The sequence below is a fragment of the Leguminivora glycinivorella genome, chromosome 12 (genome assembly GCF_023078275.1).
Source record: "Leguminivora glycinivorella isolate SPB_JAAS2020 chromosome 12, LegGlyc_1.1, whole genome shotgun sequence".
NCBI classification, from domain to species: Eukaryota; Metazoa; Arthropoda; class Insecta; order Lepidoptera; family Tortricidae; genus Leguminivora; species Leguminivora glycinivorella.
The window spans coordinates 2,188,164-2,214,886 of record NC_062982.1 but is presented as its reverse complement, the minus strand read 5'-3'; the positions used below and the strand labels follow the sequence as shown (position 1 = coordinate 2,214,886).

The following is a 26,723-nucleotide window of genomic DNA, read 5'->3' as shown; positions in this document are numbered from 1 at the left end:
ACGTAGACATGAATGCTAAAATGTGTCTTTAGCAAAACGTCTGGATCTTAAAACGTAACAATTTAAAATGATCTAACTGCAAAACATCTTCATCTTCGAATGTCTGTATTACAAAACAGACATGAACGCTAAACGGTCAAGGAGCAAAAAATCTGGATTGTTTAATGTTTTTATTGCTAAATAGAATAAACGCCAAACGACCCGTTAGCAAAACGTCTGGTTTTAAAATGCATAAGTGTCTTGAGAATTCAAACCTTCTCGCACTGTTAATAAGTACTTTATAAACCATGGCGATGACACATTATATTTCCGGACGTTTTGCTACTGAATAGTTCTGTGTTGACGTCAATTAACTAACTACACTTTTGGCTTTTTAGATATGCTAATCATACGGACTATGTTTATTTCCAGACGTTTGGCTACTCATTCATTCTAAGTCTTAGCCATCCAGTTAAATTTACTTTTTGCTGATTGAGTATTCTACTTTCATGTCATCCCAGCTGAATTGACTTTATACTGACTGTATATTTAAATTTTCTGACATCTAGCCGAAATAGTCGTTTAGCGATAAGGTAAACTTGATAGTGACCCCCTAACGTGACCTAACCACAAAATTATAATTTTGAAAAAACCCCCGACCGCGACATAGTAGACCGATTTCCATGAAACATGGCTAAGAACACTCCCGACTAACTCAGCTTTCAGACAAAAAAAAACTAAATCTAAATCGGTTCATCCGTTCGGGAGCTACGATGCCACAGACAGACACACACACAGACAGACAAGACAGACAGACAGACAGACACGTCAAACTTATAACACCCCGTCGTTTTTGCGTCGGGGGTTAAAAAAGGTACAGCGGGGCAAATCTCGACTGGGGGGCAAACTGGTCCATTTTTTTCCATGTTTTACAATGTTTGCGTTATTAAATGAGCGTTGCGTTGTTGTGTCCACTGTTTATACAACGTGTTTCCTGTATCACTCAAAATCTCAGACACCCCAACTGATTTTTATTTTTTTAAACTCATCTCGAGTATTCATCTTTTAATCTGATGGTTACTTTTTTTTTAAAGTGAATTTTTAATTTTCTGTGCAGCTCTACTTGACTTTTAACTCTACACTCAATAAAATAATTGCTAACTACCATCATAAACCATTAAACTATTTATTTGTGTAGGTACGTTACTGCAACGACATAAGGTTTACCAATAGACAGCTAAGATGTCACTGTAAAACACTTTAAAGCTTTGTCACAGTAAACTTCAAATTGGACAGGTAATAAAACAGTAAGCAAATTTAAACCTAATATTCAAAATGACAAGGTTGTAATTAGGTACGAGTTCAATTTGTTATGGCTTATGATAAACACACGATAAACATTAAGATGAAATTGACAAACAACGACAAACTCGTAGCGGAAAAAATAATCGTCCAAGTAACCAGCCAGTATTAATACCCCCAAATACTGAAAAAGGTAAACAACCTCTAGCAATGCGATATACACAATGTTGTATTATGAATACAATAGAATATGCACATAAAAAATAACTAATAATACTAATTTAAATAAAAATATTACCCCCATCAAGATATAGCTCAATCGATTCTACTCTCGATTCTGAACAAACGGTTATCAGGTTTTTAGTGTTAATTTCTATCGTCTTATTCGTTTCTATCGTCGATAGCTCATCGCTTTGTGTCTAATATACACTATATGATTGACCCCTTCGACCTCATCATAAAGAAATGGAAAATTTCCATTAAAATAGAGCCGGTTTTCTACTACTTATATTAAAGTACACCACGTATTCAAACATATATGTTGATTGCCCTAAATTACTGCCGGCAACGTATTGAGTAAGTTATTATTCATAAACGTACGTTATGCTGAAAGCAATATGAATTAATAAAACATAAAGTACAGCGTAGCTGAAAGTTCTAGAAATTAAATGTCATTATGTTACACATTATAATTCTATATTTGATATATTATCACGAATATAGTTTTCCTTTTTTAGTAAATCTTGTGGATTTTATATTAAGACTAGCTTTTGCCCTCGACTTCGCTCGTCGCGTTAGAAAGAGACAAAGAGTAGCCTATGTCACTATCCGTCCCTTCAACTATCTCCACTTAAAAAATCACGACAATTCGTCGGTCTGTTTTGCACTGAAGGACGGACAAACAAACAGACACCCACACTATCCCATTTATAATACCTAATTATGTAAATCTAATCATAGTAAAATCAAAAATAGAAGTCTCTTTAGCATTTAACAAAATTTAACTCCTATGGAGTTGAACAATAAAAAAAAACTTTGTCGCATACAAAGTTCCTTAAGGAAAATACACGCACACACACTTTATTATTAAAACCTTTTTATTGGACATATTGGTTTTGTTATTATTTTCTGGACCTACTTATGATTACAGCCAACTTTGAATATGGGACCATCTTCTAACACATTACTTCAAAATCTACATCTCCATACAAATTATGAAACCAACTTTTTGCTGATTCATTAATATGTCTTCATATTCATACTGACCCGTGTGGTGACGGGTTGATCCCGTGGGTGTCGTAGAAACTTGGTGGGTTAAATTAATGAATCACTGCAATGTCACAATTTCGTTTTCTGTAAACCCCTTATTTGCCAAGAGTGGCACTGAAACTTGAGTAGTTTCATGTCCCTACCCCTTCATGGGATTTTGTATGTGTATGTATGTCTCCATACTGATCCCTTGCAAATTTGAGTACATATTAATGAATAATGCGTGCATGTGAATTAATATAAGTCCCTATTTTTTCTATAGCGTAGTCCAATAAAATCAAGTCTTTAGTGTTCTTTACATATCCCGCACCTTTTTTGGTCTTCTCTGTTTGGCCTAAAGGTTGACTGGTAGACAATGCCATATGTAGCATTAAGTCCGCCTTTTGTAACTGTATATTTTTACTGTGCAATAAAGTTTAAATAAATAAATAAAATAAATATTAATGAACTCGATACCAGTATTTACACATTTTTTTTGCCGAATTCGATATGTCAGTAGTAAAAGTTGATTGTAATCGTGATTAGATCCAGAAAATATTATTTTGTATTACCAATTTGATTTCACATGTATATACCGTCAAACCGCGAGTCGAACCGGGGATCCGGCAGACCACACCACATTTTTGACTAGACAGAGAAGATTGTGCCCAGCAGTGGGACACAGTGGGCTCTGAATAATAATAAATTACATATATAGCGTGCCTCTCTGTATGTAACCTTACCCACCTTCTATATTCCATTGCATTAATCTCAAAAGCCAGGGCTAACCCTTTCAAGGGTCAGCTTGGATGAGATAGGATCATATCTTACATCAAGTCAGGATTAATATCACTTAAGCTTCTGTCAAGACAACAAAACGTATTTGATCCTTTGTCTCGTTTCTTAAAACACTTTTGTTTTAACGCCCCTCATTATGCACCAGTCACATAAAACGCTTTTAGGTTTCTTTTAGTCATAGTGACACAGGTTAAAAACATTTTCATCACAATTTTTCCAATTTGACCTGTATCCTTTACTCGATATGTGTTAAAAATTGACACCATCTGTCCGATAATCTAAATCAACAAATATAAAATTGTATAAAGGTTTTTTATGGTTTCGTTAGACTATATATTTGTTTTTCATGGAGTTAAAACTTGACCAGAAATATATGTCAACTGTCAAGAGGACTGTTATTATGATAACAGTAACAGTTCAGTATAGTATGAAGAAAATTGTTCTAATGAAATTCCGCAACATTGTCCGTAGTCATATTCTGGGCAGGCTATATATCGTCGCTACTTTAAAAAAAAACTTGTATCTTCGTCTGTCAATGAAAAAAAATTGTAGTAAGTATGTATGGAATGCATATAGACTTACTGCGTTTTAACTTAGAGGAGCAGCGTGAGATACGAGATTTTTTCAAAGTGGTGACGATATATGTCTTTGCTCTAATTAAGAGACTGTTACCGTCTGGTGAGTGAGTGCTTTCATGTTATGAGAAAACAGATTCTCATTCACATAACATTGCCTCATTGTCAGGCAAGGATCAAAAACATTTTTTGTCAATGAATTGTATGTGTAACTAGTAATATAAGTATGTATCCAGTTTTCTATATACTTTGAAATGAAATGAAATGAAATATTTATTTTCCAAGTAGGCATATTACAATGCGCTTATGAACGTCAAATAAAACTACGCCGGCTCTAACCCTACGCCTCAGCCTCGAGAAGATTTCAGTCCCCCCTCAGTTGGAGGAGGGTATCCACTATGGGACCGGCAAGAAACTCGGCGGGGCACTTCTTTTCAAAACATTACATCTTATAATTAACATGCATTAAAAAAACAAGATACAATTTAATAAGCAAAAGTATTCATAAAAAAATAAATATTAACACAAGAAATTATACAAAGTACAAAGCTATTATGATTATTAATAAGAGATGTTAGAGATGTATAGAGTCTCTAAGTGTCAAAGTACATCTAAAAAAATTATACATGAAGAAAAAAAAAACGATTTGGTCCTTCGGTCTGTGCTGAATCATTTCTCCTAAGATGTTTATATAAAATTAAAATAAAATGTTTATACATATAACAAAGTCACTTTAGAGGGTGCGGGGTGCTGACGACGGGAGGACTTACGGAACTAATTTGTTCCGTCTATTGTCCTTTGAGTCGTCGGCAACCCAAACCCTCCTTTGAACTTGTACACTCCTTTTTGCTGTGTACTTATACTTAACACAGCAAAGGGGAGTGTACAAGTTTCTAATGGGGTGGCAACGCGCATGTGATACTCTTTGAGTTGCAGGCGTCCATAGGTTACGGTGACCGCTTTCCATCAGGCGGCCGTATGCTTGTTTGCCACCGACGTAGTATAAAAAAAATACTATATATTTTAGACTGATTCAATATTATTATGTTATGAACAATAATTAGAACAATAAATTGCAATAAATTCATAATTCATATTCATATTCATATCATTTATTGCATACACATGTGTTTACAATAGGTGTTTTTATAGATTAGGTCACAACATGCATCCGTCAGGGTATAGCAACATAGAAAACTTACATACTGAAAAAATGAAAAATGAAAATGAAAAAATATTTATTAAGTAAAGAGTACATTACAAGTTGATTAACATTGGTAACCGCACTAGGCATGCCTGTATCGCGGCAACCAATAACAAACGTTGTGCCAAAGTACGATTCAACCGGTTGACAGATTTGAATGTTTGGTCAATGTGACTACGCCTACAACTAAGTATAATACTTACAAAATAATGAAAGAAACAAAACAACATACATCAACTATCCTTATGAAATTTCAACTATTTCGAGTTTGCCATTCCCTTAAAAGCTGCTTGGTTTTAAAAACTGGTTTATCTTTAATATCTACGTGTTTAGTGACTGAATTGTATGCGAAACTGGATATGTAAGGATCCAGTTTCGCATACAATTCAGTCACTACTACTAGTACTACTACTAGATTCATTCATTAAAATGCTTATTATTAAATAAGAATTACATTAATTGCTTATTTCAAATTTAGATAGCTACTTAAAAATGTCAATTATTCACTACATTATACATAAAACTAATTAATCAAAAATGTCAGTAAAGAATTCATCCACAGAATAATATCATTTTTGTTGTAAAAGTGACTTGATACTTTTATAAAATAATTGAGATGTTTCCTGTGACTTAATATTATTAGGTAACTTATTATAAATTCTTATGGCTGTATATTGGGAGCTGTTAGATAGCATTTTCATTTTTGAAGGAGGGATTACTAACTGATATAATTAAGTAGATAAGATTAAGATTATAAATTATTACATACATGTAATGAACTAGGTATTCATTTTTAAGAGCTTGTAATTAGGCCTACATGAATAGATATTTTTGAGTTTGAGTTTGACATTAGGTAAGTCTTAGTTTCCCTCTTTTGTAACCCCCGACGCAAAAGGGGTGTTATAAGTTTGACGTGTCTGTCTGTTTGTCTGTGTGTGTTTGTCTGTGGCATCGTAGCTCCCGAACGGATGAACCGATTATGATTTAGTTTTTTTTTTTCATTTGAAAACTGAATTAGTCAGGAGTGTTCTTTGCCATGTTTCACAAAAATCGGTCTAATAATAAGTCGGGGTGTTTTTCAAAATTATTGCACTATTTATATCGACGACTTCTAATTAATTGACTACTGTTTTTAACCCCGACGCAAAAACGACGGGGTGTTATAGTTTGACGTGTTGTCTGTCTGTTTGTCTGTCTGTGTGTTTCTGTCCGAACGGATGAACCGATTTCGATTTAGTTTTTTTTCATTTGAAAGCTGTGTTAGTCGGGAGTGTTCTTAGCCATGTTTCATGAAAAATTTTAATTTTGTGGTTTTTATTGATAATGACATAGTTAAAGTCAGTGGAGGGTATAATGATAATCACCTGGTTGCCACGGGGTCATTGGCCTCGCGTATGCAATTATATTTAACAGGCCAAATGTGATCTCTATTTCAAAGAAATTAAGTCTACAAATGACCAGTTTGTTAGTTTTAGTTAAATTCGCACACCTCTTAATATCTCCTTCGAAAGGAGTTAAGGTATTTACAACTTTAAGCAATAGAATAGAATAGAAAACGTTTATTAGGTGAAAATATACAAAAAAACAATAGCCTTAATCTTATATACATCTTAAACTAAACACACCAAAAAGGATGCCACTCTGCATATGCCAATGGCTAATTGGTATTAGCCACGGCGCTGGTTTTCAGGGCAACCGAGAAAACAGGATGGGATTTCAATATTTATAAAATTAACTATGGTGGACGAGGTCGCAAATGTCGCAATCAATACAATTATAATAGTCCACTTACTTATACATTTAAAAGTATTGTCCCAGATTTGTAAGAACCTCTTTTTGACACATGACAGCGACCACAAAACGTAAACTCGCGCAACCTAATGAAACTTTAAATAAAATCGTGTAATAATATTAAAAAAACTAAAGTACTAAAAAACAATATTCCGCTTACTTTAAACATAATCTAACACATGTTACATTTTTGCGGATCTTCATTAATGAGTATTTTACGATATTAATTTATCACCCAGGATTTACTTATTATGTCATTTATCATTCATTTTTATTTTTAAACTAGTGATGTGGCAGAGTCTGGCATTTCGATTACAATGACATTTCACTAAGTTGATAGAAATCGTATATTTGTTTAAGCCCCTCCTTGTAGTACATAGGGCCTAATCGATTCAACCAATTCGAAATTAATCGTTAGATTTGGCAAACGATACGTCTTAGCCACATCGCAACATACCTCAAAACAAATGTGTCAAAAATGTGAACTTACTAATCTGGGACAATAGTGCTATTTTAACTGGCAGACTAGAATTCGCAAATAGTGACATATGGTGTAGTATTGTCACATGCGTCTCTATGACAATGAACTTACATGTAATATATGTATAAGTAAACATTTAAAAGCCCGTTGCGTTCTCCAGTATGTTGTCATGTTGGCAATAGTCGTAGACGCAAAAACTGTGACGGATATCGGTACATTGAGATTATTGGGAGGTCAGTGACCGTTAGGTTTGCAATACAGGTTTTGTACAGCGTATACGCATGAATGTAAACAAGGTAAATAAGTAACAATAATATCTCTACGAATGTATTTTCTATGATAGAATTATTTAAAATTGAATTATGTAATTGGAAATAACGAAAATTTGTGTATCTACGTAGGCGCGCGGTTACTTGTTTTGATTGAAACTGAATTATTACTGTACCTACTCAATAGGAACCCCAAGTAAGGGTAATCCCTTGATAATGGCAAGTAGAAAACATTTTCCCCTCACTAGCTCGGAAACACGTGTTTTGTCCTTTAATACCAGCGGGTAAAAACGCATTTTATCCACTAGTGGGTAAAGTAATTTGATCAATTCCACACTAGGCGTTAAAATACAACTTTGCCCCCTTGTATAACAAATAACTATTCTAGCCCTTTTCTATCTTGGTGTTAAACAAATGCTTTCATTTTAGCCGTCTTCTTTTTCACGAACGAACGTCCACATCTATTCACAAACATCAATTTAAAAATATACAATCAAGAATTTACTTATAATTGAGATGTAAAATAAAATAAACAGAGTTCCAGATAGACGAAACAAAAGTCTTAACATTTCACTTTCAGACATTTAATAAAGACAGTTAATTGTTCTCAGCCGGGAATCGAACCGGGCTAATGCCAAGATAATCCACAGCTAGCCGCAATTTTCTAAAAATATAAATATAAAGCTAGATATCATATCATTAACTTCGCATAGAACAATAACACTGTTTTTTTAAGCATTGTTATTTAGCAATTAAATTTTGTCACAGAAAAATTAGATCATTTTTAATGTATTTATGAATACTAAGTCGGTGGTGAACAAGTAAATGGCACACCTGAATGCGTTTTTACATTATCGATCCAATATCGGATGTCGGAAGGATTTCAAAGGCAAAAATCAAAGATGGTGGCTTGAATGCACAAGATATGGGTCCTACATCCGAATCGGATCAGATAATGTGAAAACGCACTGACACGGTAATCAATCTACATAACCTAGGTACATAATGTGCGCGTTGCCAAATCTAACACTCTCTCGTTGAGTTCTGGCAACCTTACTTATGTATATTGTGTATCAATTAACCAGGGTAATTGCAAGTCACTTTCGTTATATTATTAATAACTATCGCCGGTTTCACACCTCTAATGAAAGGACTGCGGTAGTTAGTGGCAAACTTCCAACTCTCAGGTGTTAGACTACATTTCGAAATGTCGGGAATAGTTTTGAGAATATACAATCACTGCAATTTCACTACTTTCTTTATAGGTAACTATTAGCTTTTCTCCGCGGCTTCAAACGCGTTAAATTCGAAAATTGCGGAATGTTCCATATAAACTTCCACACCCCATTTTAGGGAAGTGAGGGGGTTAGAAAGAGACAAAAAAATATATGATTAGTATGGAAGTATGGATATAAATAGGTATCATCAGGTCACGGCGTCACGATTATGGAAAGAATATCTAAAAACGCTTTGATTTTCGATGAGACATCAGATGGTTATGAATACTGGTAACGAAAAAAATCCTCGTCCTTCCAAAAGAGACAAAAGTATATTATAAAGAGACAAGACAACTCACGAAATTGCACCAGTATAATTGGATTCTGGAACTGCTCGATATACCTACCTAATTACCTAATTCTTCCATAGCAGTCTCTCACCTGGAACTCGTTGGGACCAACAAAGTCCATTTGATCTTTATTTTACTAGCGATGGAAGTCAAGAGACAGATATCTATTAAAACGAGACAGCACTTACCAAGTACCAGCTGGTCATTTTTCACCTGGAAGTCATGGGGCCCCAACGAAGTTTTCAGATGAATATTAGTCCTAGTAAAGGGGAGAAAGCAGCCAGCAGCACACGCACAAGTAGCAGCAGTATAAGTGGGTTCTGGATTCTGGAACTGCTCGATATATATTTCTTTCACAGCGTATCATCTTTCACCTAGAACTCGTTAGGGCCAACAAAGTTCACCTGATCTTTCACCTCATCCAAAAGAGACAGATGCATATCAGAAAGAGACAACTCACCAAATAGAAGCAGTATAAGTAGATTCTGGAACTGCTCGATATGCTTCTTCCACAGCGGGTATTTTCAACATAGAACTCATTGAGCCCTAACAAAGTTCTCAGGTGAATTAGTCCTAGCAGAAGGCAAAAAGCAGCCAACAGCACTCACCAAGTAGCAGCGGTATAAGTAGGTTCTGGAACTGCTCGATATACTTCTTCCACAGCGGGTCATCTTCTTTGGCCTGCAACTCGTTCGGGCCGAGAAAGTCCTTCCGATTGTTTCTTCATTCGGGACGGAAGTCCAATAGAGATAGCCGTCTATTAAAAAGAGACATCACTTACCAAGTAGCAGCAGTATAAGTGGATTCTGGAACTGCTCGATATACTTCTTCCACAGCGGGTCATCTTCTTTCACCTGGAACTCGTTGGGCCGACGAAGTTCATCCGATCGTTCGCCTCTCGCCATGACAGTCCGCGACGGACGTCCACGTGGAGACGATCGGCCACCTGAGGAAGAGATAAAACTTATTCATTTTCACAACGTTTTCAAATAAAATAAAAAATGTGGTGAAGACAACGGGTACTTTATGCGCCTACCCATAAGGTTGGACGTCAAAATTGGAAATGATAAAACAGTCTCGTTTGTGACTTTGGTACAAAAAGGGGAACCAAATGCTCCATAATTCCATTCCATAGTTCCCTTGCGCTCTACCCTGATTGAGTACTCCGGAGCACAGCTGGCCCTGGGTCACGGGCAGCTCACTCAGAGCGACAAGTACATGCCGGCGACCGCGCATTTCGGCCCATTCAGTGGTGAGTTGGTGACGCCTTCGAGAGGCGCAATGGAACACAATGTCGTACTCGCGTACGGTCCGTTTGTTAATGTAGGTAAGTATTATGAAAGGCGGCATTTTGTGAATATCAAAACAGTGAGCCTTCTGTACTTGTACTAAGTATTATATATATATATACTAGCTTTTGCCCGCGGCTTCGCTCGTGTTAAATTCGAAAATTACGGAATTCTCCATACAAACGTCCATCTCCTATTTAAGGGAAGTGGGGTTAAGGGTCTCCCCACATCTAGCGTCTCGCGAGCGTCGCGTCGGGCCAACTGTATGGAAAAAGACGTCACGTCGACGCGGCGTCAGGCTTTGCCCATACAGTTGGCCCGACGCGACGCTCGCGAGACGCTAGATGTGGGGGGACCCTAAGAAAGAGACAAAACGTAGCCTATGTCACTCTCCATCTCTTCAACTATCTCCACTCAAAAAATCACGTCAATTCGTCGCTCCGTTTCGCCGTGAAAGACGGACAAACAAACAGACGCACACACTTTCCCATTTACAATATTAGTATGGATTCTGTGGCTGGGTAAAGAGTTGGTTATGCTGAAAGTGTAAAAGCGGAGGTTATAAAGGACATCGTCCTTTTTTATTAAACATTTAAGTTCGTTAGCTGCGTGCGTCACTGTGACGGATTGCATCCAATTTCTTAAAGTCAAGCGGAATGAATTAATGAATGAATGACTTATTTGCATGTGAATATTGGGTTTACAATTTACATTAGTAGGTGTAGGGTGCACAATTTTAAATTTGTTTTTCCAATATGCTAACAATACTAACATGTCTAGTATTGTAAGGATCTTAAAAAATATTAAACTGAAGGTCCAGTGAAATGCAACAATATGTATCGAAAAATCGTCTCATAAATGGTACTACGCTCTTATTACACCGGACTAAGATGCTATGGGAATGGGACATATTTTTGAGTAAGATGTGTACCTACACCCTATATTTTTTATAGTTGACTGTCCACAACCTTAAATTCCATGCAATGATTTTTATACACGTAGTGTCAATTAATAGCAACAGCAAAAAACCGACACAGTATTTATGTACATGGGTTTTTATCGCAGTAAGTTCTTCTTCTTATAAGAACTGGATAGTTCTTTAGCAACTGATAATTACTCAATTAGTACGAGTTATTTTTAAAAATAACCCTGTCTTACAGGTAGACTGGTTTTTACATGATTCTTTGTTAACATTGTTAATCATCAATTACTAAAACGACTTCGCAATATATCTAGTTGGAATACAGTAGTGATGGCTTATCATGGATACGTAGCGTCTCAGCTAAGATATGGACTCCTTGTATGGGGTAACTCTACTGACACAATTAGGGCTTTTATAGCGCAAAAAAAGTGTGTAAGATCAATGTGTGGAGTACCCCAACGAGAATCTTGTAGGCCACTATTCGCAAAGCACGAAATTTTGACACTGCCTTGTATGTATATTTTTGAAGCTGCTGTGTTTGTAAAAAAATATCCACATTTGTTTGTCAAGGCTAATCAAGTATTCCATAGAAACACAAGAAATCCGAATAGGCTTGAATTGATTTTGTTCCTAATAGTGCCCTTTTTATGAAAAGCAGTTATAACATGTGCATACAAATATTTAATGCTCTCCCAGATACAATAAAAGATCTTACCCTTAATTCATTTAAGACACAACTCTATCGTTGGCTAAAAATTAAAATGTTTTACTCTATTGACGACCTGTTTTGCATGTAATAGTATTACTTTAAGTATTTAGTTAAGTTTAGGTTAAGTGTATTTGCATGCTGAATCAGCAAAATATGTATAGCTCGATAAATGTATATATACCTACCATCTCATTGTACCATATTTTAAGCGAATAAAGAATTTATAGAATTTATTTTATTATATCAATTGCTCTGGCAAAAAAAAGAGTACATATTAAAAAGAGGAACCAATGCAGTGTCGTACCTTTTCAGGCAATAATAGGGAATATTACAGCAAAGTTTTGCCGACAGAGTGCAGCACTATCAGTACTATCACACATACAAAAACCATAGAGTAACATATAAATACTATGCTTCGAAACAGTTTTTTTACTATGAAATGGCTACATCAAAGCGGTTTCTTAAGAGTCCCTGTCGAACTTACGTCCTATTTTACAAGTGCAAAAATAATAGAAATGGAACTAAATCTTTTCATGATAGCCACACTTATGCCTCTGCACACTAAGCTCCTCGCGCTGCCGCGATGTTGCCCTCTCCGGCCACACACTGCCCTACTCGCGCGATAATCGCACTAGGTTGTTGCCGGCCCGCCGACTCGCGGCAAAAAACCGACAAAATAGGAAGCGGTGGGCATGACCAGGACTACGAGCATGACGAGCGGCAGGACGAGCAAGGCTCGGAACCGGTTTATTTTTTACCGGTTAAAACCGGTTTATTTTTTACCGGTTAAAACCGGTTTATTTCAATTTTACTCCGAACTTTTTAAAGAACGCGAACGTTATGAGAACTTTATTTTAACCGAAATAAACCGGTTTATTCGACGAGCGGCGAGACGCACCTAAATATTTTGTTTGGTTAGAATACTATTCCCTATCAAGCTGCGGAATAAACCGGTTTATTTTGTTCTAAACCGGTTAATCGAACGGAACCTTTATGAAAGAGTTCTCCTAAAAACCGGTTTAAAAATAGCGGTTTTTCGAGCGAAAACGAAATTTAAAGGTTTGTCCGCAAGTACATGATAACGGTATGAAAATTTAACCGATATCCAATCCCTGAGGACGAGTAGCGCGGCCACACTATGCCTCTGCCTACTTCCCTCGCTACATCCCACACCGCTCCTCCAGTGTATGGCAGCGGTATTACTTTTCTAATGCAAAAGTGACTCAATAGTTACCACATGCAAAACGTTTGATATATTAGACGGTGGCAATGGCGCCCCATTAGTTCTACTCTTTTTTGCCAGGCTATAGTTCTCGGTGTGCTAGCAGCGCCATCTGCGCAGATTTTTGCATAATATTGTAGGAAATGGGACGTCACTACAATGTTGCCACTTAGGTATTCATTTCTTTAATTTTTGGTACGATCAAGTAAGTGAATGAAATTCGCAATCACACGTGGTACGCTTTCATTGAAACAAACTTGATACGATAAGATAATTATACAAATATACGCCCAAAATCTAAGCTAATGTAATAAAAATCTATATTAACATGATAAGGTTTTATCATTGAATTATCTGGTTTCCCATGGCACGTACGGATACTTAGTACTTAAGTCTGTTTGTTTAGAACTTTTAGAGCTGTACATGCAGTTTCACGGCTAACTGGTTTATGATTATTATGCGAGTATGTGACCCAGACCTGATATTTTATTATAGGAAAAAAACTTGATTCCCTTCAATCATCATGATCATATCAGCCCATTATCACCCTCTGTTGATCATAGGCCTCTTCTAGTAGGCCACTTCTCCCAATCCTGATCCAGTTGTGACCTGCTGTTTTTCGGATGTCGTCCACCCAATGCCAGGCATTTCTTACGTCTGTAAGTGGCCAGTGTGGCCACCATCCCGTTAACATTTTAGTCCACCTTTTTTTTTGACGGAGTGAGAATGCTGTTACGCACGATGTGTGGGACTCGCCGTTTCTTTCCCCTCCCCTAGCGAGAGGGGGGAAACTTGGCCCTACCCACTAAACCCACTCCGGCGTTTCATCCTCTTTGCCGTTCGTGAGGGCGCGGTGGGATCGATGTATGTTCATCATGTCATGTCATTCACCACGGCGCCCTATTTTTAGTCCACCTGCCATCACTCTGCCTAGCAACATCCCTTCAGTACGTAGTAGTAACTGTACAAGTGTAAACTATTTAAAAACTAAAATATTTAGCTGAGGTTGTTATTTCGAGTGAAAGACAGGCATGTGTATTAATAATATACCACAAAGTTGTTGCCAGTGGGTTTTTTTTACCACTGGTAAAATTTAGGTTTAATATTTCTGATAACTTTGAGGGCAATATTTCTACTATACCAATTATACATATTGTTCATTATCTTGAATTCCAGCAAAATGTTAATGGTCAATGGAAAAAAGTCCAAACTGATGCAAATCGCGTAAAAGCTAGGGATAAATCCAACAATATATTGAAATAATCATAATATCATCAGCCCTTTATCGCCCACTGCTGAGCATACGCCTCTCTTCTAGTACGCCACTTGTCACGGTCCTGGTGCCGTAGCTGAATGGCATTTCTGCGACGCGAAACGAAAACGAAACGCTGCGAAAGGTAGTCTGGCTCTGTCGCGTCAATACGCAAGAGCAATAGAGACAGATATCTACGAGCGTTTCGTTTCGTGAGCGTTTGTGCCATTCGGCTATGTATCCTGCTGAGCTAGTCTCATCAAGTTGTGACCGGCAATTTTTCTGGTATGAAAATTGGTGGTAAAGTGGCAATAACCACAGTGTATAATAGCAATGCACATAAAACATGAACTACCTAATACTAAAGACCTTTGTAACTCCGTATAGACGGATAAAGTCTAAAAAAAAACGTACCTCAAAGCCCTAGAGAAAAAGGCACGGTGGCCTAGATGGCGTTACACCTTTGGGGAACGCTCGGCTAGCTGGCGCTAATAATATTTAATATTTGACATTTTAACACATATCAAGCTAACAATATGGACCAAATTGTCACAATTGAGGTTCTAAAGTTTTAAGCTTGTGTCAAGAGATGGCAGTCTATGCACTGTGATTTTACTTTAATAGTAACTCTCTATAATACTCGATCTTCTTTGCTAATACATAGAGAGCAGTCACTAAACGTTTTGCATAATATTAACATACATTTCACACCATTCTCATGCGAGCGTGTTGATAAGTCGAATCAGTAAGATATGCTTCAGTGAACTTCATTGTGAATTTAAGTTTCAGTTTTGTTTTCTACAGTTTTCATTGTAAAAATAAAAAGGCAAACTGACATTTTTCATGCTAAGTGGCGCCATTATAAACGCCTGCGTCACTGTCAAATGACGAAATATTGACCAGGGCTCGGATACAGGTTAAATTTTCAAACCGTTATCGTGTACTTGCGGACAAACCTTTAAATTTCGTTTCCGCTCGAAAAACCGCTACTTAAAAAACAGGTTTTTAGAAGAACCCTTTCATAAAGGTTTCGTTCGATTCACCGGTTTGGAACTAAATACACCGGTTTATTCCGCAGCATGATAGGTTAGGTTAGATTAGGTTCTAACCAAACAAAAAACTAGCTGTGTGAACTTAGGTATTTAGGTGCGTCTCGCCGCTCGTCGAATAAACCCGTTTATTTCGGTTAAAATAAAGTTCTCATAACGTTCGCGTTCTTTAAAAAGTTAAGAGTAAAATCGAAATAAACCGGTTTTAACCGGTAAAAATAAACCGGTTCCGAGCCTTGATGTTGACGACCGTCCTGGCCTAGCGCGTAGTGACCCTGCCTACTAAGCCGCGGTCCAGGGTTCGAGTTCCGGTAAGGGCATTGTTCAGCTAAGTCAGTAATAATATACAACACATATACCTACTATACTTAGGTAAACCCTTCCTTATCTTTGTCCTCAGCAATTAAACGCCGCACGTCAGTTTCAGTTATTGACTATATCACATGAACTCCGCATTGCATTTTTTTTTATTATTATGAATGGGCTTACTCTTGACCACAGACTAGCCAAAGGCAAAGACGTTGCCTACGATGAAGTGAGCTCATCCAGAAGATGCCTGTTTACAGTGTTTACCCTTGATTTGACTCTCATGAGACATATACACAGATAGAAAATATCTCTTCAACCAAAGAAACCTATTTGAACCAAGAGATATCCAGTTTCCCATATCAGGAAGATTTTAATTACTTGATATAAAACATAAAATGTCTCGATTAATTAAGTAGTGTAACTATATTATTAATATATTTGTATGCCAATAGGCACGACATAGTGATACTGAAAACAATTATTGAACATCTTGTAACTTACCTATGTTGAACAAATAAATCTTTGAATCTTTGAATCTTTGAATCTCGATGTTTATTACTTGCACTAACCATTTTATATCTTAACATGATTAGCAAAACAATCTTTTTTTTAAAACTTAATCATTTATTCCAAGAGCGTAAACGTTTTGTTCAGTGATAATTATTACTCAGAAGCAAATCAGCAAGTTCTTAAAAACAAGTATAATATTTCTTGGTTCTAAGTAATAAAATTGTTGTATTAAGAGTTATGACGGTTTTCGGTTAAGAGTTATGCATAATTAAAGTAAAAGTTAATGTTTCTTGGGGTGAAACAATTAGTTACTTACACCAAATATATACATTTTTCATTTTAAAAGTTCTGACGGTATTAGATGAAGATTTACATGTTTGAAGTTAGATTTAATGTTTCTTGGGGTGAAACAGTAAGTATCTTAAACCAAATATACTTACTTCTTGGATGTAATTTATCTTATTTCATTTAAAATATGTAATTTCTTGAAATGAAATTTTATATTTCTTAGATTGAGTAAATAATGTTTGTAGCGGGGGTGCGCGCGGGGAGAGAAGGGAAAGCCGAAATGACGTGAGAGGTGTGTATTATGTTCAATAACCCGTACGTTACAAGCTTATAACTCAGAACGAAGACGAGTTCCCCAGCCAGTTAGAGAGAGAGAGAACTGGAGCGGAAGCACGTTTAGGATAGTCCTCAATAATAGCGCGTAGTTCCCAGAGGGAAGCAGGGGCTATTATGTCGGAATTTGTATTCCTATGATTCGATACATATCAAGTTCCAACCGGCGAGCCTAACCAAATCGGGAAAAATCTTAACACCGCGATGTACGAATTCTATGGGCTGGGGTCAGCGCCATCTAGCGGGTTTTTTGGTAACTAAACCGGTGTCGCCGCTCGGCGCGCGAACTAAATCTTGAAGCAAAACTTTATTATTTTTCGATCTAAACGTGTTGATTCTTAAATGGAACTTGTAGGCATTAAATCAAGAATTTGTGATATGAAGCCAAGAATGTAATAAATCTTGACCTAAGTCCGTGTTGATTTTTTATTTAAAACCTGCTCGAATTATGAATGAAGTCTATAAGCATCAAACCAAGAATTATTATAATCAAGCCAAGATTGTTCTAAATCTTGAAGTAAAACCTTGATATTTTTTGATTTGAACTTGTTGATTCTCAAATGGAGCTTGTAGACATTAAATCAAGAATTTGTGACACAAAGCCAAGAACTTAATAAATCTTGACATAAATCTGTGTTTATTTTTGTTTTAAGTTATTCTGGAACTTTGAATGGAGTTGCAAAGCATCAAATCAAGAACTATTAAAATCAAGCCAAGATTGAACTAAATCTCGACGTAAAACCGTGTATTTTTTTTATTTAAACTTTTATGTCTTGACTGTAGAAGTGTAGAACGTAAAAGTTAAATTAAGAAATTATGATTTCCTATTAAAAACGCAGAATTCTTGTAGTTAAATTGTGGTGAATCTTCTTTTAACAGGTTTTTATTTTTGCTTTGATAAAGGTTACTTGAACCAAAGACGTTTTTTAAGAACTAGCATATTCATACTAAAACGGTGTAATATTTTGTTGCAAATAAATACTTCTTTGATTCAAATCTGTCCTATTTGTACCAAATGTATATAAAGTTACGACTGAACAATTTTGATTCTTCTTTGAAAAAGGAATATCCCTTTAGGTTAAGACCATGTTATTAGATGAAGAATTATATTATTCCTTTTAAATAACAGTGTTTGAGAGAGTTTTCCGTCTTAAATTAAAATATCTTTTCTATCTGTGTGTGTACCCTTTACTCGTATTTAGCGAAAAATCGCTTTCTCACTCATTCTTGAGATCATAAATTATTATGATCTCAAGAATGAGTGAGAAAGAACATATTCTATGAAAATGTTTTATTGCTTAAGCATTTTTATGAGAGCAAGTAAAACATTTTGGTAAACTTACAATCAGGCATCGGACAAAAAGTGCGGATGACGTAAAAATGACGTAGGTAATCTTCTACACAGGATGTTGGTATTTAAACTTCCGTGTGACATGTAGTAACAAAGTAGTATTAATGAAGTAACAAAATAATCGTAAATAAATCTATGGAATTCATAATACAGGTAGGATGATGTTAGTGAATAAAATATGTATTCACGAGATTTGTTAACATAAAGTACGATTATTTGAAATTAATTGAAGGGATATTTACAAAAACAACATAACTGCTTAGAGCGGTTGACACTTTTAGAACAACATTTTTGATCGTGACAGGTGTCAACCAGTGTAGTCAGTTATGTTGTTTTTGTAAACATCCCTTCAATTAGGACTGAATAAATCTGTGGGAACCTCAGATAAATAGGTTTAAAACTCAAAGGTGGGAACAGTAGATAAGATTAGTAAAAAACGTAACGTACGTACTTACTCATTTCAAGTTTAATAACGAGGTTGATAAACAGATAAGTGATAATTGTTTATGAAAATCATAGATACTATTTAAAATCATCCTATAAGTGGTTTGACGTCATAGGCACTTTTTGTCCGATGCCTGCAGTTACAATTAAGTGGCCATTTTGAAAAATATTCCTAAGTAGCTAACTTTTTGGCTCTCACAAATGTTATGCTGGCGTCCCGCAAGGAGGCGTTCTGTCTCCCTTACTATTTTCAATTTTTATAAATTCTATTACTTCCAAACTTCTTTCTTCTTATCACCTCTATGCCGACGACCTTCAAATTTACTCCCAAGGCCTGCCAGACGATTTACCTCATCTTATTCATTCCATTAACGCTGATTTGGAACGTATATCGAAATGGAGCTCTTGCTATGGTTTGAAGGTTAACCCATCTAAAACTCAAGTCATTATAATTGGCAGCCCAAGAACCATAGCAAGAGTTGATTTTGAAAACCTCCCTGGTGTTTTGTTCGATGGAGTATCGATTCCTTTTTCAAATCAGGTTAAAAATTTAGGCGTAATTATTGATCGTACTCTATCCTGGATTCCGCAGATCAGCGAGGTGAGCAGAAGGATTTTTGCTACTGTTGGTTCTTTACGTCGAGTCCGTAACTTTCTGCCTTTGACTACTAAAATTGCGCTTGCCCAGTCTCTCCTTCTGCCCATCTTGGACTACGCTGACACTTGCTATATGGATATCACCGAAGAGCAGTTGAACAAACTTGAACGACTCCAAAACGTTTGCATTCGATTTATATTTGGGTTGCGAAAATTTGACCACATTTCTAGTTTTCGAGCACAGCTCAAGTGGTTACCTATTCGTCTCCGACGCAATACTCATATTCTTTCTCTCTTGTATGCCACCTTGTTTCACCCTAATACTCCTTGTTATCTCAAATCCCGATTTAAGTTTCTTTCTTCCCTTAGATGTGCGCAAAATCTGCTGCTTGTCCCACCTCCTTCCACTTCAAAATTCTACAACAACTCTTTCAGTTTTCGTGCGGTTCGACTGTGGAATAATCTGCCCATTAATATTAGACGTGCAACTTCATTACCCATTTTTAAAAAAATGTTGAAGGATCATTATTTGTCTACTTCATAAACTTTCTGTTTTCCAAGAAATTCCATGTCGTTGAAATGGTCTCCATAGTTAAATCTCATATATTGTTGTATTTATTAGTATATGTAGTCTATCATAGTTTTTATATTTGTAGTATATGTATTTTATTATATTGTACATTTAGGTACTAGCCTTCTGTTCTTCTTTGCACCACCCGTAAATTTTATTCCGATCGCCACTCGACTATCTGAAGGTTGTCTGTAAGAGACCGCTGTTTTAGCGATAAGACCGCCTGTTGTTACCTACCACGTTGTATCTGTTCTGAATTATGTTTCTTTTTCTTCTGTAGTGTGCAATAAAGTATTTTATTATTATTATTATTCCTCTTTATTCATTTTAATTCTTAGGCTAGGTTTTATAATATGATTATAAAAGTAAAATACAAAACCACATACAAAACAATACAAAATATATAAACACATTATAAAAAACCTAACCTAGGGTGCCGCCAGCAGCGGGGCAGGGCCCAAGCTGCCGGTGGTTAGGGCTGCAGAGAGAGGAACCGTCGGACTATCCGCGCTGTGTCCAAGATCACCGCCTTCTGCATCTGGCCCTTGATCCAGCCACCTAGCGAGAGTCTCTTAAGATGTTGGTCGAGACTCTTCGCTATGAGACCGTTCGCTGAAACGACTATCGGAACAATGATCGTTGATTCAACATCCCACATGGCGGTTATCTCGTGAGCCAAGTCTAGGTACTTACTGGACTTGTCCTTCTCGGCTTTCACGAGATTCTCATCATGGGGGATGGTGATGTCCACGAGCACTGCCCGGCGTTGCAGTCGATCTATTATCACAATGTCAGGCTTATTGGCTACAATAGTCCTGTCAGTGATAATAGATCGATCCCAATAGAGCGTGGCACGACCATTTTCGAGAACCGGCGCAGGTAAGTACTTGTAGTACGGTACTTCGCGGTCCACAAGGCCGTATTGAAGAGCAAGTTGCTGGTGAATAATCCTGGCTACGAGATTATGTCTGTGCAAGTACTCGCCGTTAGCAAGATGAGAACAACCGGAAATGATATGCCTGAGTGACTCTCCGGGACGGCGGCATGCCCGACAAATGTCGACCGTACCGTCCTTCAGGATATATTTCCGGTAGTTGTTCGTCATCATAACTTCGTCCGCAATTGCACAGGCAAAACCCTCGGTTTCTCCGAAGAGGTCCCCGAATCGTAACCAGTTCACCGATGCGAGCAGATCTACATCGGGTCCCGTGAGGGTCTTGTAGAACCGCCCGTGTAGCTGCTTGCTCTCCCATACCGCCTTGCGGTCCGCAGTACTTAGTACCACAGGTTTGCGCCAGTTCTGTTTCGCCAAGGAGAGCGGCGTGAGGTTTCCGTCCACTGCCACCACATCACGATGCATCCCGCACTCGTTGTTAAGGAAGTAATTCCTGAGATTGTACACCTCACGGTTGTGGAGATCTTTGGCGTTTAGGAAGCCTCGACCTCCGCACTTCCGTGGGATGTACAATCTCATAACAGACGAGCGCGGGTGTAACATACGGTGTGTGGTAAGCAGTGAGCGGACCCTCCGATCCAGGGCGTCCAGCTCAGTCTGGGTCCACCGTAGTATACCAAAGGAGTATGTGAGTAGAGGCATTACCCAGGCGTTAAAGGCGCGCACTTTGTTGCCTCCTGACAAAAGACTGTTAAGGACTTTTGTGAGCCGACTGAAAAAGCGCTCCTTCACCGACCGTCTAATGCCAACATCCTCAATACCCAACGACTGTGACATACCAAGGTACTTATAGGTTTCTGATTCAGAGATAGATCTGAACGACATCGTCTCAGAAAGTTGAAAATTTTCTGAATTTACAACCTCCCCCCGCTGTACATGCATGACCGCACACTTATCGACACCAAACTCCATTCTGATGGCGGTACTGAAAACTTCTGTGGTTTTCAATAGCACCATCAGGTCTTGGGTGTTCGGTGCAAATAGTTTGAGATCGTCCATGTACAGAAGGTGAGAGATGACTTCACCCTCTCTCCGAAGCCGGCAACCTAGCCCAGAATCCTTCAGCAGCGTGCTGAGGGGATTCAGAGCTAGGCAGAACCATAATGGACTCAAACTGTCACCCTGGAATATTCCTCGCTCAATCCTTATGAAGTCCTGCGGGCCAGGGGGGTCATCCCTGCCTCCTGGTTGACGAAGGACTGTGGTCCACTGCCTCATACATGCAGCCAGGAAGGATATTAAAGCTGCATCAAGTTTATACAGCTCCAATACCCTTCCCAGCCATGAATGAGGCACCGAATCATAGGCCTTCTTATAGTCAATCCAAGCGGCTGAGATGGCCCCCTTGTTCCGCCGAACTTGTTGGCAGATGGTCATGTCTATGAGGAGGAGCTCTTTAGTACCACGGGACCCAACCCTACATCCATTTTGAGCTGGAGCCAGAATGTTGTTAGCGACAATATGCGCGTTAATTTTTGCTCTCAAAATGGATGTAAGGAGCTTGTAAAGTGTAGGCAAGCACGTAATGGGTCTGTAGTTTTTGGCTTCCGTGGTACTACCGGACTTATAGAGCAGGAAAGTAACACCAGTTGTTAGGGAAGGTGGGAGAGAACCAAGATCGAGGGCTTGTTGAAATTGCGTTGCCAAACGCGAGTGCGAGCATCGAAACCATTTTAGCCAGAAGTTGTGCAATCCGTCCGGCCCAGGACTTTTCCAGTTCTGGGCCGTACGGGCAGCACAACTTACGTCGTCGGGGCTGATGGTGATAGCCCCCATAGGTTCGATGTTCTCGCACTCGCGTTCGACAACGGTCATCCACTCACCCTCCGTGTGTTCGACGGGCACCGACCAGATGCTACGCCAGAAATCAGACATGGCAGTAGCATCCGGCAGCCGCACGTCAGACACACGAGGGTCGGTTTCCTCCCACCTTCGGTATACTTTCCTTTGGTCGCTTTGAAAAAGACGATTCTGCTGGAATCGGTCCACACGCTTTCTGTAGCGGCGAATACGGCTTGCCCATGCATAGACTTTCTGCTTCAGGAAGTCGATGCGCTCTGTGACATTGGCCAAATAGTCGCAGGGCCTGATGCCCGTCCCCGCGAACGCCTGGTTCACAAAGCGCATTACTCGGGGGCGATTATTACCCCCTCTGAAGCAGATCAGCTTTGCAATGAGAGTCCTAAACGAGTTGATACGACGCTCGATCCGTACTTGCCATGCAGGGACACCTCCGACGGTCCTAGTTGCACGGTCAGCGTCCGGAAACTTGACTCGAGCAACACGGCACGCCGCGATGGCTCCGCAGTACATGATCGAGTGTGTATCATCTAGATCTTTACTAGTCCGTATAAATGGCTCTAGTAAAGCGTTTAAGGCTCCCATTAACGCTAGATTGCGTCTATTCATAGGCAGACGTGGTAATCGTGGCCTAGGATTGTTTGTGGAGCGATACTGCGTAATCGCCTCTTCCAAAGACCTCCTCAGTTGCTCATTAGCAGGCTCACTCACGCTCTGACTCGCGAAGTCCCCGCCGTCGTTACCGGAATCAACCCGCGGCGCCTCCGGTGCCAGGTCGGGTTCGGGCACCGGGTCCGGCGACATGGCGGGCAAATCCCGCCCCGAGGCGGGGTCCGCGCGAGCAGCGAGTGCCTCCTGGCGAAGCCGATCAAGTGTGGCGTCATCCAACCGCTTTGACCGCTGAATGACGCGCACCTGATCCGATAGACGCTGCTCCGATACGGTGATGGACGGCTCGAGTGCCTGAAACAGAAGCAGCATTCTCGGACGATACGCTGACAGCCTAGTTCCCCCCTCTGTAGCCCCATAGTACGCTCGCATGACGTTCTCGTTCATCAACTGAGACCATCTCATGCGGCGCACTACACCACCGGCAGCGGGAGCCGTGGGCGGGGCAGGATGTCCCGCAGGCCCCAAGCGTGCCGGCAGCGGTGGCCGCCCTCGTCGCGCAGGTGGTCGTGGCGGCGGTGGCGGCGGCCCGCTCTCGTCGCTCGACTCGCTGGTGTCGGCCGCGGTGGCGAACTCGTCACTCGACGGCGGTTGCGAGGAGACGGACGAGGCGGGCGAGGGTGGTGGGCGTGCGCTACGTTCTGCTGCTCTGGTTCGCGATCTTGTGATCATCTCATATCCTTATTTCATCATGTTTATAATATCGCCGTTGGACTTGACGTTTCGTGTCATGTGTATTTTGCAGTCGTATCTAGATGTTTCCGTATACATATATAGGTATCTTCCTTGATATAGATGGTTTTTTTTTTTTTTTTTTTTTTTTTTTTTTTTTTTTATTATGTAATTTCAACGTGGTTTAAAAACTCGTAAAAAGACACGAAGCCATACTCACAAAGAGTTGCGACTTACCGACATCTATTGGTCATATTGAACAACATTTCTCGCAGAGCGCTTGATTCGCGAAAAAACTTTTGCTATTAACGGCAAGGGTAAGTGATCTGTGATTTCATTAGAGGCAGCTCGTGATATTAATTGACAATTAGGCGTCCTTTGTGTTGAAGGGTAAAGGTCTTGACCTAGACGGAAGAGGGCTCGAGCGGAAGCGAAGCTGCCTAGGTTACCTACATACTTAGGGATTTATAGACGAGAAAACCGAAACCGTATGGTGACGGGTTAAGAATTTCACCACCCCCTTTCTTCCCGTGGGTGTCGTAGAAGTCGACTGTGGGATATGGGTTAAATTGTGGCGTTGGCGAGAGGCTGGCAACCTGTCACTGCAATGTCACAATTTGGATTTCTTGCAACCCCTTTTGCCAAGAGTGGCACTGAAACTTAGTAGTTCATGTGCTCTGCCTACCCCTTTATGGGATACAGGCGTGATTATATGTATGTATGTATGTATGTAAAACCGAAACATTTTTTAATCACTCATTTTTGGGATCTTAACTTGGAATAGTAGATACATTAGTAGTAAATCGACACGAGTTACGAATTTCCTTTTCGCACGTGTATCGTACGACGTTTTTCAGTACAGATGGCCAACCGAAGTTTCGACCTCACATTATAATGAACCACTTCTCGCAGTAGTGCGTAAAAAAAACACCATCTGTACTATTTCGTATATTTTAGGATTACGGCCTAGACCTTTTCTATTGGTGAGAAAATGTATGTTACGTTTTTGGGATTTACCTCATAGTAAAAGTTGCTCATTATGACCTGTTCTGTTGTTCAGCCCGTAAAAATTACAGGCGAAACAGCTTGTATAAGATTTATTATACAATCTATTCCAATATTTTCATTAATAACGGGATGACAAAGAAGAAGAATAATAAATAAATCATCTATATCATTAGAGCCAGCACAGCTCCCGATATTATTGATAATTAACCACCCTTCAATCTTCATCTTGAAGGGTAAAGGTCAGCACTTGAGTGAAGAACCTGTTGACCTAGACGAAGAGAGGGTTCGGAATGGATCTAGACAGTAGACATATATATATTGATTTAAACCAAAGAGGATCGAGTATTATAGAGAGTGACTGTCGAAGTAAAATGTGTAATTACAGTGCACAGACTGCCATCTCTTGACACAGGCTTAAAACTTTTGAACCTCAGTTTTGACAATTTGGCCCATATTCTTAGCTTGATATGTTTTAAAATGTCAAATATTAATATTAGCGCCATCTAGCTTAGCGTAATGGTGCAAAGGTGTAATGCCATCTAGGCCACCGTACCTTTTTCTGTATGGTACCTACTGAGATACGTTTTTTTCTTAGACTTTATCTGTCTAAATATACGGAGTTATATATGTTTTTGATTTAAACTAACACGATCTTCACTCATATTATTAAATTAAAATGGGACTTAATCGCGTAAAACTACGCAAACGTAAACGTAAGTTTTACGCGTGCTATAATAATATTATTTATAATATGAATATCTAGGCATATTAGAACTATAGATTTTCTATTCGGGGGATGAAGCTTTTACCTTGTACTTTCTACTATACAACACTAAAAGTGACTTTGAAGGTCCAATCACCATTTTCTTAACTCTTAAATAAGCGAAGTTTGCTGAATTTTAACCTACTCCAATACCAAAACTGGGAAACTGTTGGGAACTAACACTGTGGAGGTACGTAGGAATGTGGACGAATTACCAATTGCACGTTTCTGCGTCCGTGGTACACAAATGGTCTCGCCGGAAGATCAGCGCTGACCCTGTGGTTAGTATTACGCTGAGGTGGGACCATTTCGTGGTAAACTATTTTATCGATATGTGTTTTTTCTTGTTTTTTTTTGTTAACTTTTGAATGTGCTTGTATTGTTTTATATGTGTTGTATCTTGTTTATCACGAATAAATGATTTGTATTGTATTATAATTGTAGATTAGAATAGGACGAAAAAAAACAATTGTAGAAAAGGATTGTAGGGAATTGATTGATAGGAAAGTGACGGCGTAAAATGGCGATGAATCTAAACTTAGACTAATTGGCTTTAATGATAAGGTTGTAAGAAGAGTGACATGACAGAATAGGATTGTGGACGAAACTATCCTGAGTTAGGGTTTTACCACAATCGATAGACAACATCGATAGTTTAGTCATCGACCTAGACAAATAGATTGGTTTTAAATAAATAAATAAATAAAATTCGTTTATTTCAGATCCATCATTGATCCATAAGATGTTAGTACAAAAAATAAAAATAAAAATTTAAGAGATATGTTAGTTAGTTTCT

General features: G+C 38.6%; 1 protein-coding gene across 1 annotated transcript in view; it reads right to left on the bottom strand.

Annotated features, from left to right (window-relative positions):
* LOC125231617 (calcium-transporting ATPase type 2C member 1) overlaps positions 1-26,723 on the bottom strand; it is a 96,736-nt gene that overhangs the window by 45,516 nt on the left and 24,497 nt on the right. Inside the window, 2 exon segments of the mRNA XM_048137082.1 lie at positions 9,996-10,082; positions 10,085-10,160. Coding sequence (XP_047993039.1) covers positions 9,996-10,082; positions 10,085-10,160 — 163 coding nt within the window.